Raw genomic sequence first — 16298 nt, forward strand, 5'->3', positions numbered from 1 at the left:
ATTGGTGGGAAAGGTGTATGCAGTATGAGGAATATATGAATTCAAAAGTTACGGAGAAAGATGCAGTATCAACAGTTCATAGCACTGCTTAAGGAAAATGCTTTTTACCTGGACCTCAGGTTTTGTGCAGTGAGAATTAGATATATTTCCTCACATACATAACACACACATATTCTTATTTTCTATTTTGGAACTATGTTTATATTTATGCAGTTGCGTTCTGAACATGTTCAATTCAAAGTCTATAGCAGTCACACACTGCATTTCCAAAAAAAGAAGGATGGCAAAGACCAGCTTGGGGATTTTTGACGGACCTTTTTTTTTTTTTTTTTTCTTTCTTTCTTTTTTCCAGGTGACATTTACAAAGAGGAAATTTGGGTTAATGAAGAAGGCTTATGAGCTGAGTGTTCTGTGTGACTGTGAGATTGCTCTGATCATCTTCAACAGCACCAACAAACTGTTCCAGTATGCCAGCACTGACATGGACAAAGTGTTGCTGAAATATACTGAGTACAATGAGCCGCACGAGAGTCGAACGAATTCAGATATTGTTGAGGTAAGATTTTCTGTTCTGTGAGGCGTCTTTTTTTACTTTGCTCTGAGGTGGAGGTGCTCAAACAAGAGGACTGATCATCCTCCTCGAGGGCTGTAGAACATACCCTGGAGGTGAGAGAGTGGCGGGAGAGCAGAACAGAGACACCTGGAATATCGGTTTGGGGTTGGGGATGGCACAGCAGAGACTGGAGGGAATCTGCGTCTGTTGTGAGCCATAAAATTTTATGCCACTGAGCCCCTCACATGCTCAGCAGAAACTGCTGCAATAGGATCTCTGACTCCTTGTTGTCCAGCTTTCTGTGCTGCTTTGTCCCATTGTCCTGTTAGTCTTCTCCATGCCTTGACCACTACCTCCCAGCTGAATCTTCTCCTTGTCTCCTAGTTGCTCCCAGTGACACGCTTTCCAGAAAACACTGTGTGCCTTGTCTCCTCACTCCAAAAGTTATAATGCCCTCCATCCCGGAGGACCTGAAAAATACGATGTAAAACACATGAAAGAAAAATATTTAGAATTACTGCTTAAAGACATTCAACTGACTTGTTTAGTTTTTTCATTATTTACAGTGGAAGGAGGTTTAATAAAATGCAAGAAAAGTTTGCTTACAAGCTGCAGAATAACAGATATTTCGGCTACCTTACACAGAATGCTGTTACCATACTGTAACAATAATGGTATCAAAGCAATACTATCAGAATGCTAGAAACACCATGTAAATATTCTAAAAAAAAAAAATAATTATATAGGGCAAGCTCTATTTACAGTTGCTGAAAAATACTAATTACAATTTAAAATTCAATGTAAATTAAATTAATTTAAATTAAAATTTAAGTTCAATTTTAAGCTTCTAATATTTGCAGAAAAGTCAGTTTGCTTTTAAAATCACGTTGGGATTCAAGCCATGCAAAATACATGAAGCTCCCAATGATTTTGTTGTAATAGCAAAACATTCAAGAGCAATATCTAAAAAACTGGTTATGTGACTCTTGCAACTCCTGTTTTCAAAGCACCTAAGTGATTAGGTATTTAATCTATCATTTAAAAAGGTATTCGAAGGATTAGGCCCTGCCTTAAAGATCAGTGAAAATTTATCCATAAGTGCTACTAAATGCCTTGCCCTCTACCCTTAGATTACTTCAGATCTTTTTAAAGATGTTAGTTTCAGATTTTGAAATAATCTGGATGTTGTCTAAAATGAAACTGGTTTGGGAATCTTCACCCGATTAGTCATGTATTTGAGACTAGCAATGGAAGAAAGTGTGCGAATTACATATAAAATGTTTTTGATGGAGAAAAAAATACTGTATAATAGACATCATTACACTTGTTATAAAATGTCACAGTCACACCACCATAGATTGGCAAAGACTGCAACCCAGGAATATATATAATTTTTCTGTCAGATTGGCAAAGACTGCAACCCAGGAATATATATCACTTTCCGTCTAATCTTGTGTCAACATATAGGATGATACTGGTTTGCTTCCTTCATGATCTCCCAGCAGATTTTCTCCTCCATTAGGAGAGGATGAGGTTCTGACAGCAGAACAAAAATTTATGCAAGTTAAGACTAAGAGGAAAGTACATAATTTCTTCCTCCTCTCCATCATCTCTTTTCCTCTCATGATTTAAATCTCCTATATAGACATGAAGCCCTTCCTGTCACCTAGGTCTGGTAAGCCCACGTCCTGTCCAGCAGAATTCAAATTTTGTCCCTGAAATAATGTCCTGTCCTCTTGAAGTGGCAAAAAGCCAGAATATTCTTAGCAGGAAAAGTTTCCTGTGTTATCTTTACTTCTTCCTGTAGGCTTTCTTGTGGGAATAGGTGAGTAAGCCAGTAGTTAGGGATTTATTACTCGCTTCACAATGAACACTTTTGATTGTGAGCAGTATGGTTTCTCAAGAAGCTTGAGTGAAAATGTAAATTTTAAAATAATGCCTGTTTTGTTGTAACTTTGAGATTTTTCAGGAAGAGCACTCTTTGCACCAGCAAAGTCCCTTTCCTGCAAAAATAGTGGGCTGGTTTGGATAAGCCGATAGGCAATTTTGCAGGCAGACACATAATTTTCTAGCTATACCCAAAATTTGGTGGGCATCCCTTTTCACTCCTTTAAAAGGAGCCAAGTAATAGTAGGTAATTGAAATAAACATTATTTTTTAAAATAATTGAAATAAACATCATTAAATTGAATAACCTAACAATAGGCAAAGGCCAAATGCAGTGCAAGTTTATAATTTTTCTGTATGTTATGTCAGCTCTGAATTCAGTCATCTGTTCATCTTGCTGTTACCTTTTTAAATGTTCTGCCGGTAATGCAAAATACTTAAGCCACACCAATGCCAGTACTGTTTCAGGATCAAAGGAGTACTTGTACAGGGTGTAGGTTTTGAACAAGGGTTTCATATTATCATGCCTTTACTTGATAATTAACATCGCAGTTACGAGTACAAAAGAAGAACAGAGGCCATGAAAGTATACAATCTGAGAAATGGCTTGACTCTTAGTGTAGTTTGGATATATTTTTAGGTACAGGATATAACTCTGCCACACATTTAAATATTTAAATTGATCAGTTAAACTGACTACATAACACATTTCCCTTGTAAAGAGTCTTTTTTTTTCCGCTTTCACACAGCTAGATTTCACCCTTACAAGTTTTTAATGTTGTTCTTCCAGAGCAATCAAGAGCAGCTGAGAATCAAGTGTTATTAAATCTGATCGTTTTCAGCTAAGTGACTGTTCAATAACTATATTTCAGCAGAATAAAAGGGAATAGCTGTGCTCACAGGTTTCTGCACAGACTTCTGAAAATTGAAAAGTAACTGTCAACCGTATAAAGGTCTTTAATTTAGAATCCAATTTCTGTCCATATTCAGCAAAACATTAACTATTTTGTTACTTTTTGGCCACGGTGGAATTGTGTTATCAGTCATTAGGATGTGGTATAACTTCTTTCAACAGTCTATATTCAAGGCAAACCAAAAGAGTAGGTCTCTAATATGTAGTTAATTACTTTTAAGACCACTGCTATTTAAATGGAAACGTTACATGAATTTTCATGTAGTCTGACTAAAGCTGTTAATTTTATTAAGTAAATGTATTCATTTTAATTACTGGGATTAATTATATTTAGCATTTCTGAAGGAATGAGTCTTGAGGCCATAATTTGTTATTTGAAATATCAGAAGACATCACATGTCATACATCTAACAAACTTTACACTTTTTTTCAAGGGAAAAAGTATTTGACATTCATTTTAATACTTATATTACTGCTAATCAAGCAATTTGGTCCTACACAACTTCCAGCTATATGCTCTGATTACATCTGTCATGATGTAAAATGGAGAGGGAAATATTAAGAGAATTGTAAAGTTCAGTTATTGTTATTCTTTGAACTCTTTTGGTTTAATGATTTAAACAAATAGCTTCTACTTTCTTTGCAGTTGTAGTGATTTTATTTACATGTAATAAATATAACTGAGATGGTCTTTTCCAATTGCCTCATTCAAAATGGAGTTGATTAACGTGCAGTTTGATATATCTGAGTTCTTTAGATCACAAAAACTATCTGCCAGCTGAATGTGTCTCCGTTATTACCCATTAAATACACTTGCCACATCCACAGGTAATTAAAAGTCAATGTGTACTCACGAAGGGGAAAATACTTGCATTCAACAGTCAAGTTTATCCATTTTAAACAACAGTGACAATTGTGAGTCTTACCAAAATCTGTGTGGAGGTTTTATGATATGTTTTAGTTTTGCAAAAACAATGTTCATTCTGAGACTACTGCATAGACTTTAATGGATTCTTAAAACTGAAGCCTTTATGTCCTCACTCACCAAACCACTCACACCACAGTCGTTCATTCAGTTTTGCTTCAGTTAAAAAGTGCATGTTGGTTGCTAGATATAGTAACTTATTTTAAGGAATAGCAGAACCTGTGTAGGGTTTCTTCAACACTAGGGGGAAAAAAAAGATTTGTTTCATCTTTATGCTAACTTCCAAGTGCTGTGTGAAAATACCAACAACAATATATTCAGCAGCTGTCATTTAAAATCCTGTGATATAATTACTAGAATATTTGTAATTCTTTACTTTCAAATGGAGTTAAATTTTCTCTCAGTACAAAATCCTGTTGCACTTGGTACGGAAGTAGTGTTTTTACAACTAGAGTTCCAATCTGTCCTTAGGAGTTTGTCAGTACATCCAGTTCCTATCTGCTCTATCAGAAAAAAACCTGCCCTGTGAGTCTGTTTTTTTAACATTATCAGCACAGTTGTATAGGACCAGGCAATAATTTTCTTATGGCAATGAAGAAATGGGGAAGAGTAAATGTCAGAGTTTTACAGCAGACAAGTATGTGCATTATGCATTTTTTTGCTTTTATTTAAAATGAGGCCAGGACCTCTCCTTGTTTCTGTAAAACAGGAGTGGATGTAACACAGCTTATTTGGGTGATATTTCACTGCCTCACTACTGTGAGTAACAACAACCCTGTGCCAAATCACTGTAAGCCCACTGCTTAGGGGCTTAGAAAGGGCATTGCCCTTAGATTTAGGGGACATATTTCAGAGCAGGAATGCAGGGAAATGTTTTGCATCTTGGCTGCAAATATAATTACAGCCCTAACCGTATTACAGAGATCTGCTGTGGTTCTTCAGCTGAGCCATCACGCCTCTGCTGATTGAGGGTGAAACTTCCTGCCTGCTTTCTCTCTCACTGTCCCTTCTTCTTCGTCACTTCTTTCATGTCACAGCATCAGCTACTGCCTCAGCTTTGGCAGACCTCTAGTGAGTTTTTACCAAGCTCTGGGTTTGATTCTGTTTCCTAGATACTGTCTCATGCGCAGATCCTTGCTCTCTGCACACATAAATCATTCCTCCACAAATCACTAACCACTTCATCTTTCAGCTCTTTTTAAGCCCCTAATCCATCAATTTCTTTGGCTCATCTGCTCTTATTGTCCCTCTTTCTCCAACTGGCTTCTATTCCTCTGCTGATTCAGTGGTCACTGCCGTTAACACAAGTTCTCCTACTAGGTCAGCCCTTTCAAATTCATCCCATTAAACATATCTTTTGTTTTCTGGCCAACATACATCCAGCTTCTCAGTTCCCCTCTACCATACCGCTAATCACTGGCAGAGAAAAAAGAGGAAGAGCACAAACTTCCTCCATTTTTATCTTTGCTAACTGAGGTTCTATGTTGTCTGTGCTGATCACCCACCAAATCTCTGAATTTTTTAAAGTTCGCTGTTTAAAACTGCTCCTCTGCATGCATGCACACACATCTGTGTGATCTTTGCAACTGCCTTTTACCTCACAAAAAGCTCTTCCATGACCTTTTCTTTGTGTCCTTTTCTGAAATATCTCTGTTGCTTTGGCTCTATTTTTTATTGGCACTTGGCTTCTACTACCCCTTTTTTTCCACTCTCTCTCTCTCTCTCTTTTTTTTTTTTTTTCCCCATTTAGAAGGAGTCCAGTGTCCTATACATAGACTTCTATACATCGGAAGGTGTCAGCTCCTGCAATACACTGTCATAACCTCCTGCCTATAATAAAACCTTATCCTCGTTTGGCTTCTCAGCTATACATCGTCTTACTCTGTGGGGTTTTTTCCACCCAAATATTTTACCAAGCCTACTATGCCCTTTCACCCACCTCTCCACTCTTGCAATTCTGCTGTATTCTAATGCATACAAACAGTTCCTGCCTCACAGTATTTACAGCCCTACTTCAGACATGGCACAGTAAGAACAGATAGCAAAACAAGGTGGTGGTGATACAGTAACATGATTCTCCATGTGACATGCATCAATCCTGTTTCCATTAAACAATGTTTATACCTCTTGTACCAAGGACCATCTTTTGACCATTTCTGAGGGTCTCATCTTCAGCTCATGCTCAGTTTCATCCTTCTTAATCTCTTGCCAATTGCCATCGGTATATACTTCTTTTTCTGTCTTCCTGTCCCTGAGAGTGTCATTAAGTTTTGCTTTCTTTTGCCTCCTGTCTCACAAGCTGCTCTGTTAGGGATTGCTTTTCTGTTACACTTGATGCCCCTCCACCCTCTTTTCTCTCTCCTTTCCCATGGAAATTGGGTATGTTTGGAGAAACTGGCATTGGGGGAGCTCTTGCTTGTAGTGATACTGAAGACTTCATCAAGAATTAGCCTTGGATTCTTGAAGAACCAAGAGCTACTCTAGGAGACTTTAATTATCCTAAGGCCGTTGTGATGGCGTTGCTGGTCAGCCATGAGGAAAAAAGTTCTATTTTGCAATAATATGTCAGATTGTTAAATAATTTACAAATTACCATACTTTGCCATAGACAATCAGCACCTAGCATTGCCTTTTTAACTTGTTTTGCATAGGGTCATATATCTTCATTGCTCTAGTAACTGCTGATTAATTGACCTTTTACAGAGTATTTTCCCTTTCCCAGTGGGCTCCTTTATTTGGTGAGGTAGAATGAAGTGAGCATAACAAGAGAGATGAGTGCCATTTGCAGCAGCATTTTCCCCGAAGGGGAAGAAGTGATCTTCTGGGCATGTGAAGCTCTCCCTGCAGATTGCTTCACAATCTCCCTTTGTGTTTTAAAACACACAGAGACATCTTCGCAGACCTTAATGTTAAGACGGTAGGGAACAAAGTAATATCAAGCCCTGTAAGGTGCTGGAATTCAGAATTTTGCTTTTGTGTGTGTGTGTTATCACTTGTTAAAAAGCATTTGATATAAAAAAAAAAAAGTCTATATTGAAAACATGCAGCTAATGATAAATAGCAATGGTTTGTAGAAGAACTAGCTTGAACTGAAAATCTGATCACTTTTAGTATGACCAGCAACAGAGTGTCAATGGGCCTGAAAAACTACTAAATCTCCTGTACGCTTGAGGGACCTGAGACTTAAAACTTAGTACAGCTTCAGCAGATTGGAAGGTTGGAGTTGATGAGGATGGCACCCAGGCAGCAGAAGGCGTTATGCGTGTGACCCGCCACATAGGCAGAATATTGTGCCAGAGAGGAATGACATGGTCCTGGTTTGCTGGCGGACTTGCTGCACATTACCCCATCAGTTCTTACAGGTGTGATGTGGGTCCTATAGCACAGGTAGGATTAGTCACTTGGTGTGGAAGTTCTGAATGAGATGAAGAGAAAAAAAAATCCTTCTGTCAATTATTTCTAAAGGTCACAGAGCTAATGACTAGCTGGGAGGTTAATTAGATTCTGAAAGCCTCTTCATATCAATTAAGACTCTTATCTGTATAGTTGTAGTAAACAAGCCCATATAACTCTCTAAAATGTGCTTTTTTTTAGGAAAAGTAAGGCAACTGTTGTAGCTCATTTAATGTAATAAGTGTATTTTCTTCCTTTGTCGTCATAACATAATACTTGCATATAAACAAGCTCTGAAGTACACATCAAGTCAGCTCTTCAGCTGTTGAAATCAGGGAAATTATTTCAGCAGCCACGGGCTGAAGATCTGGGACAGTATAGAAAGTAAGCCTGTATGTAAGAAAGGTTATTCAGGGTGATCTAAAGACAGTACAGTCTATTGGATACTGCCCTGGACTAGGACTCATGAGACTTGGGTTTTATTAATAGCTTTGCCAAATACTGTTGTGTGACCTTGGACAAGTTACATTTCCTCCTAATGCTTCAGTTTCCCTATTTGTAAAATGGGGATAGCATTATTGATTTCCTTTGTAAATTGGTTGAAGACCAGCTTGTTAAAAAAACATCTACCATTACCAGCTTCCACAGCCCAGGAGATGACTGGGCAGGGTCAGCTGGCCAAAGAATTTCCTTTGGATGATGATTTAGGCTTTTTAAATGCTTACTTCTCGTTTCATTTTTAGTAAATATGAGCCAAACCATTATTGCTAACCTCATGTATGACAAAATCATGGGATTGACTTCAAGATCTTCAGCATTTTTGTAACATTCCTTTGGTCATTCTTTGTTTTCCTTCTGAATTTTGAGCATTTAGAAAATGTGTTTCTAACCTAATATCCTCATGTGAGTTTTTTTCTGGTTTTCCTAGACATGATTAGTACAAAAAGGGGGGGGGGGGGGGGGGGGGGGGGGCGGGGAGGGAAGGGAAGGGGGGGGGAATATTCCCTTTTCAAAAATAGTAAAAAACTCTTTACCAATCTTTCCACTTTATCAATCTTAATTTCCTTTTTTCAAGCAATTCATTTAGAAATTCATTTCTTTAAAACAGAAGCTGATATTCTTACCTAATTCCATCGATTTGGGCTTTATGTAAATACTAGATATTACAAGACCGCAAGAAAAACTTCAAAGCTAGAAAAGTGTGGAAGGCAATTTTATTCTGTGCAAACTAGTCCCTCAATGGGGCTGATGTTCCAGTCAGTGGGACTACCTAAATTAGTCCCTCTACTACATCCAATAGGTAGCAATTTATTCCCTTTCTTCCACTTATCCCCATGAGATTTTGGCTCTATCTTTCCATCCGCAGGCATGGGTTAAGCTCTCCTTGATAACTCTGCAGCATCCTGTTGCTGTGGATCTAGTAAGTGATTGACTTCTGACACTTTCCAGCCTAGAAGAAAGGCAGAGGGTCAAGTGTTGACACTTTTTTTTTTTCTAATATGTTTCAGATTAATCCAGTATGTAAAAAATGCAGCTAAGGGAAAGTTGCATAATGAGTTGTAGTTGTTTGGCTCTGCTTTCTCTTGCTCTCCCTCAAAAAAAAAGGTTTTCCACTATGTTTTATTTGCAACAGGGATTTGGTTGACATGAAACACAGTTTGTAATCCTAATGTATCACGAATGAAAGTGAAGTAGCTTACCCAATAGCTTGTTTTTCCATACCTGGAAGAGTAGAATAGGGGCAGAGAAAACTAAAATTGATGCAAAGTTACTTACTTTGAAGCACGTGGTAGGGCGAAAGCTACTTTTGAGTATAGTTTGAGAGAGCTCTGGACCTCCTGATTTTTACCTAGGATCAGTTCTTCTTACTGGTCATGTCTCCATGTTATTTTTCTTTTATTCTTTTTTTTCTTAGTAACCATTTTTAAAATATTTTAATAACTTAGGAAATATTTGGATGGATTGTTGTGAAAGTGAAAAATCCATATGGAACCTAAACGTGTTTCAAACTGCTTTTTTTGTCAAACTGGGAACATAAATTCACATTTCTTAGAGCAAGGTCTATTTCACAGGTCACTCTTTCTTTCTCCAAAACATGATATATCTGGCTGAGAAGCTGGAAAAATCTTATATGTCTGTGTAACATTCTTATAACTTAATAGCTCCGAAGTTTTATCCCAATCTAGTCATTGGAGAATGTTCTTTGTTTTTGTAGTCACTGTTTCACATAGTAACAGCTTGTTGTATTTTGGTCTGTTTGCCAGAGGGTAGGTTTATTTTTAAATCCCTGAACTCTGAATTTTCTTTATTTTTCCAAGATTGGAAGCAGCTGAAACGCCTGGAGTTACAGGTTGAAGGGCTTGCTTCACAATATGAGATGGGAAGCCTCATCCCCTCCCCCTTTTGTGTTTTTCTTTTTCTAAATTTTTCCTAACAATGTCCCTTAACTGATATTTGTCTAAAAATAGAAAACTGCCTAACTAAAAATAGCTTGGCTCTCAGTCTTGCCAAGGAAAATGGAGAGGAATAGGCGTGGAATAGAGGCTGAGTAATCCAGCTCTATTCATTCACAGATCCCTTTGAGAATGCAGGCGATGATAAAGTGCCCTCAAAAAACCACAGGCCTGACTTGCTCTCTTCAGACTCCTAGGTGCCAATAAACATTTTAGCCTGAGGATATATTTTTTTTTCCTCATAGATCGTAAACACTTTCTGAAAGACAAGGCTTTGTTTCACAGAAGCTAACTTACTGTCAGAAATAGCTGACTTTCCTAAGGTCCTTTTTTTTTTGACTTTCCACATGTTTTTTAATTTATTTTCAGATGAGCAATGACTGCAATGTTCTATCAAGAATTACCATGAAATGTCACATATCTAGTGTGAATGAATGAAAAAAAGAGATACTTTCCCTTAATTTCATACTTAAAATTGTGCCCTTGGAACTTCACATATCAATAAGAAAAACTTATTATTCTGATTCTGAGCAGTGAAAGTGCATGAGTAGACAGCTGATTTATTTCACTGAGAAATCAAACTTTAGCTGCATAGTACTTCCACATATATAACAGTGATTTTTTTTTTAATTTGTAATTCTTCATTTGTCTGAAACTCAGATTTCACCAAGAGGGTAGAGGAGATGGGAATGGCAAGGGGCAGGATCTAATTAACTTTAAAATAAACCTGTTTTGAACCCTGCAAAGCAGGAACTTCTCATTTGAAAAGCTGTCATATTAGAGAAAGACAATCTTGTTTTGTGCTACAGAGGTTTTTATATCACATCACATTGTGGTATTGCAGCGCAAGGTGTCAGCAATACTAGATGGCAGAAAAGACACCAGGAAGGGTTGAGCATGTTATTTAAAACATGAATGTTTGTTGTTGTTCTGTATGGAAGGGTTTTTTCTTTTTGTTTTTGATGGGTTTTTGAGTCTGAGTAACCTGGTCAAACACAGCGACAGGGTGTGGAAATGTCAGCACAGTTCACAGGGTTATTTGAGCCTGAGTATTGTTTTGTTCAGTTCCTGTAATGCTGCTTGTGATAAGACTCTGGAGACAAAGGACGATAATTGATGGAAAGGGACTTAAATCACTCCAAAAAGAATCAAGGTCCTTGTATTTGGGTACATCAACTCTTCGGGTCTCCTTCCTCCTTGTAAAGCATTTTGTCTTCTTGCATGTTGGCCCCCTACTGCTCCTTGTAATGGAGGCAGACCACAAGTGATTCCTTTATGCAGTACACAGGGTGTAATTGTGTCTGTGTGGTGTATTAGTAATTACCAAGGCTGAATTCCTGTATTGTATCTTCACTGCAAGCATGGAAAAATAGGACACACTACCCTGCATTACCATTTTCAACCTAGATAGTGAGCTACTTATAGCTGTGTTCCAGACACAAAGGCTTTTGTGAGAAAACCCATTTTTCATTTTCATCAACGAGACATCCCCGCTTTGTAAGGTAAATACAAAATGTGGTTATTTACCTGGATTCTTACACAGTAGTAATAATCACAAGTGTAGAAATATCACATCTTCTCTTCCCTCACAACCGTCTTTCATGCAAACTACTGACCTTGCTCTCTTCTCCCCCCAACACTTTTTGGTTTATTGGGCTCCCATAAGCTGTCAACTGTTCTTTGTCAAACCAGTGTTGGAGATCATGTAGCACCGAGTTTCTAGCAAAACCAGCAAGTGATGCACAGTTCTTCATACGCTTACACATTGGCAAAGGGGTTTTTAGCATTTATAAGTGTTTCCAGATGTGGGCCCTTAGCTACTGCTCATAGTTGTATTCAGTAAAAAGAGCCTTATGCTATCAAAAGCCAAAAAACTCTGATATGTGAAGTCCACCATTGACGCTTAATTAGACCCCGATTTAAAGTCTTGAGTGATCAGTGGGAGCCTTCTAACTTCAAAACTGTTGGTTATGGTTCCTAGCACAGACACCAGTTTCTATGGATTCTGTCAGCTTTTGTAGCAAACAACACCAGAGAAGGTCTTCTTTCTGTAAAGATTCATAGAAGTCCTGTTTCAGCTGGTGAAACTGTTCATAAGAAGAAAGTTGAAAGCTCCTGCAAAAATCTGCAGAACCACGGCTTTATTTCTGAAGCAGATCCAGTATCAGTAAGGGTGGCAGAATTGGACCTAAACAGTGCATACCATGAGTAGCATTTAAGTATCTGTACTGAGAAGTAAAAGCATCCACTTTGCTTCCATGCCATGGGGAGCTGGCAATATGTGAGCCCCCCTCCCTGAGTTACAAAGGCACTGTGCAAGAAGGGCTTCATCACCAGACAGGATAGATACACAAAACGTCAGTCTAATCCTGTTTTTTTTGCCTGCTTCACTCCACCTGCTAGGGAGCTGGTGTTTAAAATGCCTTACCTTGCTGTTTTGCATGAAGCAAAATATCTCCATACCTCTCCTTCCCTGGACTGCACACAGATAGCACTATCTGTTCTTGAAATGCCTTTCCACAGTTTTCATAGTTTTGGAAAAAGTTTTGTTAAACTTCAAAATGTGCTGACTTTTCTTCCTTGTTACAGTAAGAAGGTATAAATTAATTATTTATTTGTGTACTATAAAATTTGCATCCATCCTTTATGTATTATGTAGTTCATATTGATTAGACTCCATTTGCCCTGAATTCAGGGAGGACTCTATGTGTTTGTTTAATAAAAGATGATTTAAATTAATGTAAGTTACCAAATTTGCAGGGCTATAAAACCTCAAACACATATGCTTTACTGTTCTACATTTTTAACAATCACAAGTCTAGTGATCAGCTGTGAATTAATGTCCATAATCCAGAACTGTTGAATGTAGTTAAAACTTAAATAGCCATTGTTCCTTGAATTAAAAAAAAAAGGCCTTTAAAACAATTTCAATCAACATTTTCTTTATGCAGTAATTTATAAATCCACAACTTTAGGTTCTTTTGTTGCTATGGTTGTTTTTATATATGGCTACCAGTTAGTGGAGGAGTAAAAACTTCTATTAAAAGAAGTTGCATCGTCTGTGTTCTAAACAGTTCGTTAATGTTTTTGCATGATATAGACAGTGGCATTAAAGGGAAGAACCCGTGATATATTGGATAGGCTTGCATTGAAAAAAAATCTCAAACCCATTTATTTATATCATCCTGTGTGATCCATAGACAACTATAATTACATTTTATAGTCCAGAGTTATAAAAATCTGCATGCACTTTACTTTGGGTTGTTAAAGTATACGTTTATTTCTTTGATCAAATGTTACAGCACACAAGCTGTTCAAAGAAAGCAAATTATAGAAGAGTCAATAAGGGCACTTTAAACACCACACAGCTGCTATAGATTGATTCAAAAGAGATCAAAATCTTGACAAAGAAGCAGTTCCTGATGGAGTGTATGGTGTTTAACGTATATTTAGCTTAATACAATAGAATCATGGCTATTACATGAAAAACATAAAAACACTTCATTTTTTCCTTTCTTTGTTATAATCCAAGGCTTGGTTATTACATACTTCTATCATGTTCGAACATTATTCAGTAGCAATGGAAGCTTTACACTTTTGTCTCTAGCAGTTACCAGTATGTGCCTTAGTATTTAATCTGTATTTTTGTAACCTAACTGGAAAGAAGCTTGCCTTCTCAGATGTAAATTTTCACACAACCCACATACATTGTTTAACTCATGAATAAGAATTCATAATTATGCGCAGTACTTTCCATCCTATATCTGAAAGTGTTTCACAGAAGTGACTAAACATAAACTTTGAAATATGGCAACTAAGGTCATTTATCCAAAAGCCTAATCTGGAGGCACATGATCTTTGTGAGAGACCTTGTTATTTGCTCTTGAAGATTCCTCGGGGCCTGTACTGTTCTTGCTAAGTATTAACCCAATCTGGGCCAAAATGGAGAGTCTTTTCCCAGTTTAAGCCCCAAAACTCTCAGTCCTCCATGAGCAAAATACCCCTGGCAAACAATTCCTAATGCAATGCACAAATGTAGCATCGAGTTTTTCACAAAACAGAATCAGAAAACATTGCTGGTGTCTGTGCGCTGTCAAGGGGACAGAGACTTCAGTGTAATTCCTTCCTTAAAGGATTCTTTCTGCTTGTTATTGAGAGTCTATTCAGTGTAAAACACAAACACCAGCTCTGGAGCAGAAATCAGATTTCGACAGACTCTTTCCTCAGAGAAAATTGCTGTAACAAGCCACAGAGCTCTGTGCCCTATTGAGAGCTCTTTCTCTGACCCAACAAATGTTGCATTTGTTAATGCACAAAAGCAAAATTTTACAGGGACGTGCAGAGGTCTAACCCATCTAGAACTGTACAGAGCATGGGAAGCTGATCCCATAGGGATGTGGGAGACAATAGATTTGAGCCCATTCAGATCAAAGAAGAAACAAGAGCCTGTGTTTCCAGTTTTGTAGCAGGTTCCTAACCACTGGTTGTTATACAGAAAATCTGCAACAGCAGCCTTTTCTTAAAAGGGATGAGCTATTCTTCCTTGTCTTTGAAAGATTAGCTGTAGGAGGGGACAGTATGCCTGAACTAGTGCCTGAGTGCCCAGCAGGGCTTTGTGGATGGAGGTGTCTCTGCAGCGCCGGATAAGCAGAGAAACTTCTGGTGAGGGGTAGGATTTCCGAAACCCCATTTGCTTAGCCTGGGTCACTCAAAATTTCATCACACATTACTAGGTTTGGATCCTGCTCTGTAGCACCAAACTCTTCTAGTGCCCTGCACAGGAAACCCCAGATCCTAACACAGTGTGGATTCCACTCTGGAGGGCAGGTGCCTAAATAGAAAGTATTGCAAAATTGAGCTTTCTATACCCCTAAATCCTTTCTTTATCGAATCTAGTCCATAGCCCTTTCCTGTCACAAGACCCTTCCTTGCAGCAGGGTGCAGACTGTGCTTTATGGTTTCAGTGTAAGCTCAAAGCAATGTGGTTAAAAGGAAACGCTTCTTGTCGACCACTTTCCTACCCTGTCACTTCAAAAAATGCTTCTACTTCAAAGGATGCTTGGAAAGGTGAGCCCTTATTTCTCTGTCCCAGAGATACCTTCATTTGTAGCTTTCAAACCCTGGCAGGTATAGGGGATTCTGCCTTAAGTGGCTTCCTTAACCGAACCCTGCAACTGAGAGGACCTCCATAGATAACTGTATCTGGCAATTCTGGCTTGACCTGCATCAATGGTAAGGAGTTTGTTTAATAGGACTAAACTCATCTGGTAGTAATGCCCAGGAGGGATTCACAACTTTAGCCTGAACAGAGGTAAGGTGCTTCTGGGCTTGGACGAGGTGAAACACTGGATCCCCAAGGGTTATAGAATCCTCTCTTGTCTCTCCCACAGACTAAATTTTTCATTCCCTTCCCATTAAAGGAGTCTGAGAAATCCTCCTACTCCTTCTGTACAGTCTTTTTCATGGGAGAAATGTTCTTAATTCCACCTCCTCCTTCACAGAAAGTGATGGAGCAAAAGAGCTGACTAAACATTCTGCAGTTAAGCCTGCTTCCTACTGGTCTCCATGACCAGTTCAGTGGCAGGAATAAAAGAAGTACTCATCCATTCCTGCTACTGCTATTTTATTCTGGGGTCTTGTGATCTAGCATACCCCAGGCAGAAACAGGAATCCTGCCAAACTTTGGAATCAATGTAAGCAAGCTCTGCTGAAGTTTGTTTGAAAGTTTCACACTTCTGAGCAACTCCAGGCAAACCTCAGGATTGGGGACCTCTCTGCAGATACTAGGAACAAAATGAACACTTCAGAACTCTAGAAATCCTGTGCTTATTGCTTATACGCCTGTTGGCCTCTTCATGGAAAGGATCTTGTAACGTTACTGATTTTCACTGAAATTTTGGTTATATAGGACATTGCTGGTCCCTTTTGCTGCTGTAAGTGCTGTGTGAAAGCCTGGGCCCGTTGAAATCTGTCAGGATCTCTTTGCCAGGTCTTTGATTTTAGTGTATCAATAGTTAGAGGCAAAGCCACATGTATTTCAGAGCAATCTCATCTTCACTTTTATCACAGTCTCCAGTTTCTTTGGCACAGTCAGCTTCTGATTTAAAATTGAATTTTCATATTCAAACATAAAATAAATGTTAGAGAACCTGAAGTATTCCATTATCGTTCCAT

General features: G+C 38.3%; 1 protein-coding gene across 14 annotated transcripts in view; it reads left to right on the forward strand.

The window, feature by feature from the left end:
* MEF2C (myocyte enhancer factor 2C) overlaps nt 1-16298 on the forward strand; it is a 128384-nt gene that overhangs the window by 60053 nt on the left and 52033 nt on the right. For all 14 annotated transcript variants that reach the window (XM_027811339.2, XM_055699469.1, XM_027811336.2 and 11 more), the window contains exon 3: nt 353-556. In XM_027811339.2, coding sequence (XP_027667140.1) covers nt 353-556 — 204 coding nt within the window. The remainder of the gene's footprint in view (nt 1-352; nt 557-16298) is intronic.

This window comes from Falco cherrug, chromosome Z (assembly GCF_023634085.1).
Source record: "Falco cherrug isolate bFalChe1 chromosome Z, bFalChe1.pri, whole genome shotgun sequence".
NCBI lineage: Eukaryota > Metazoa > Chordata > Aves > Falconiformes > Falconidae > Falco > Falco cherrug.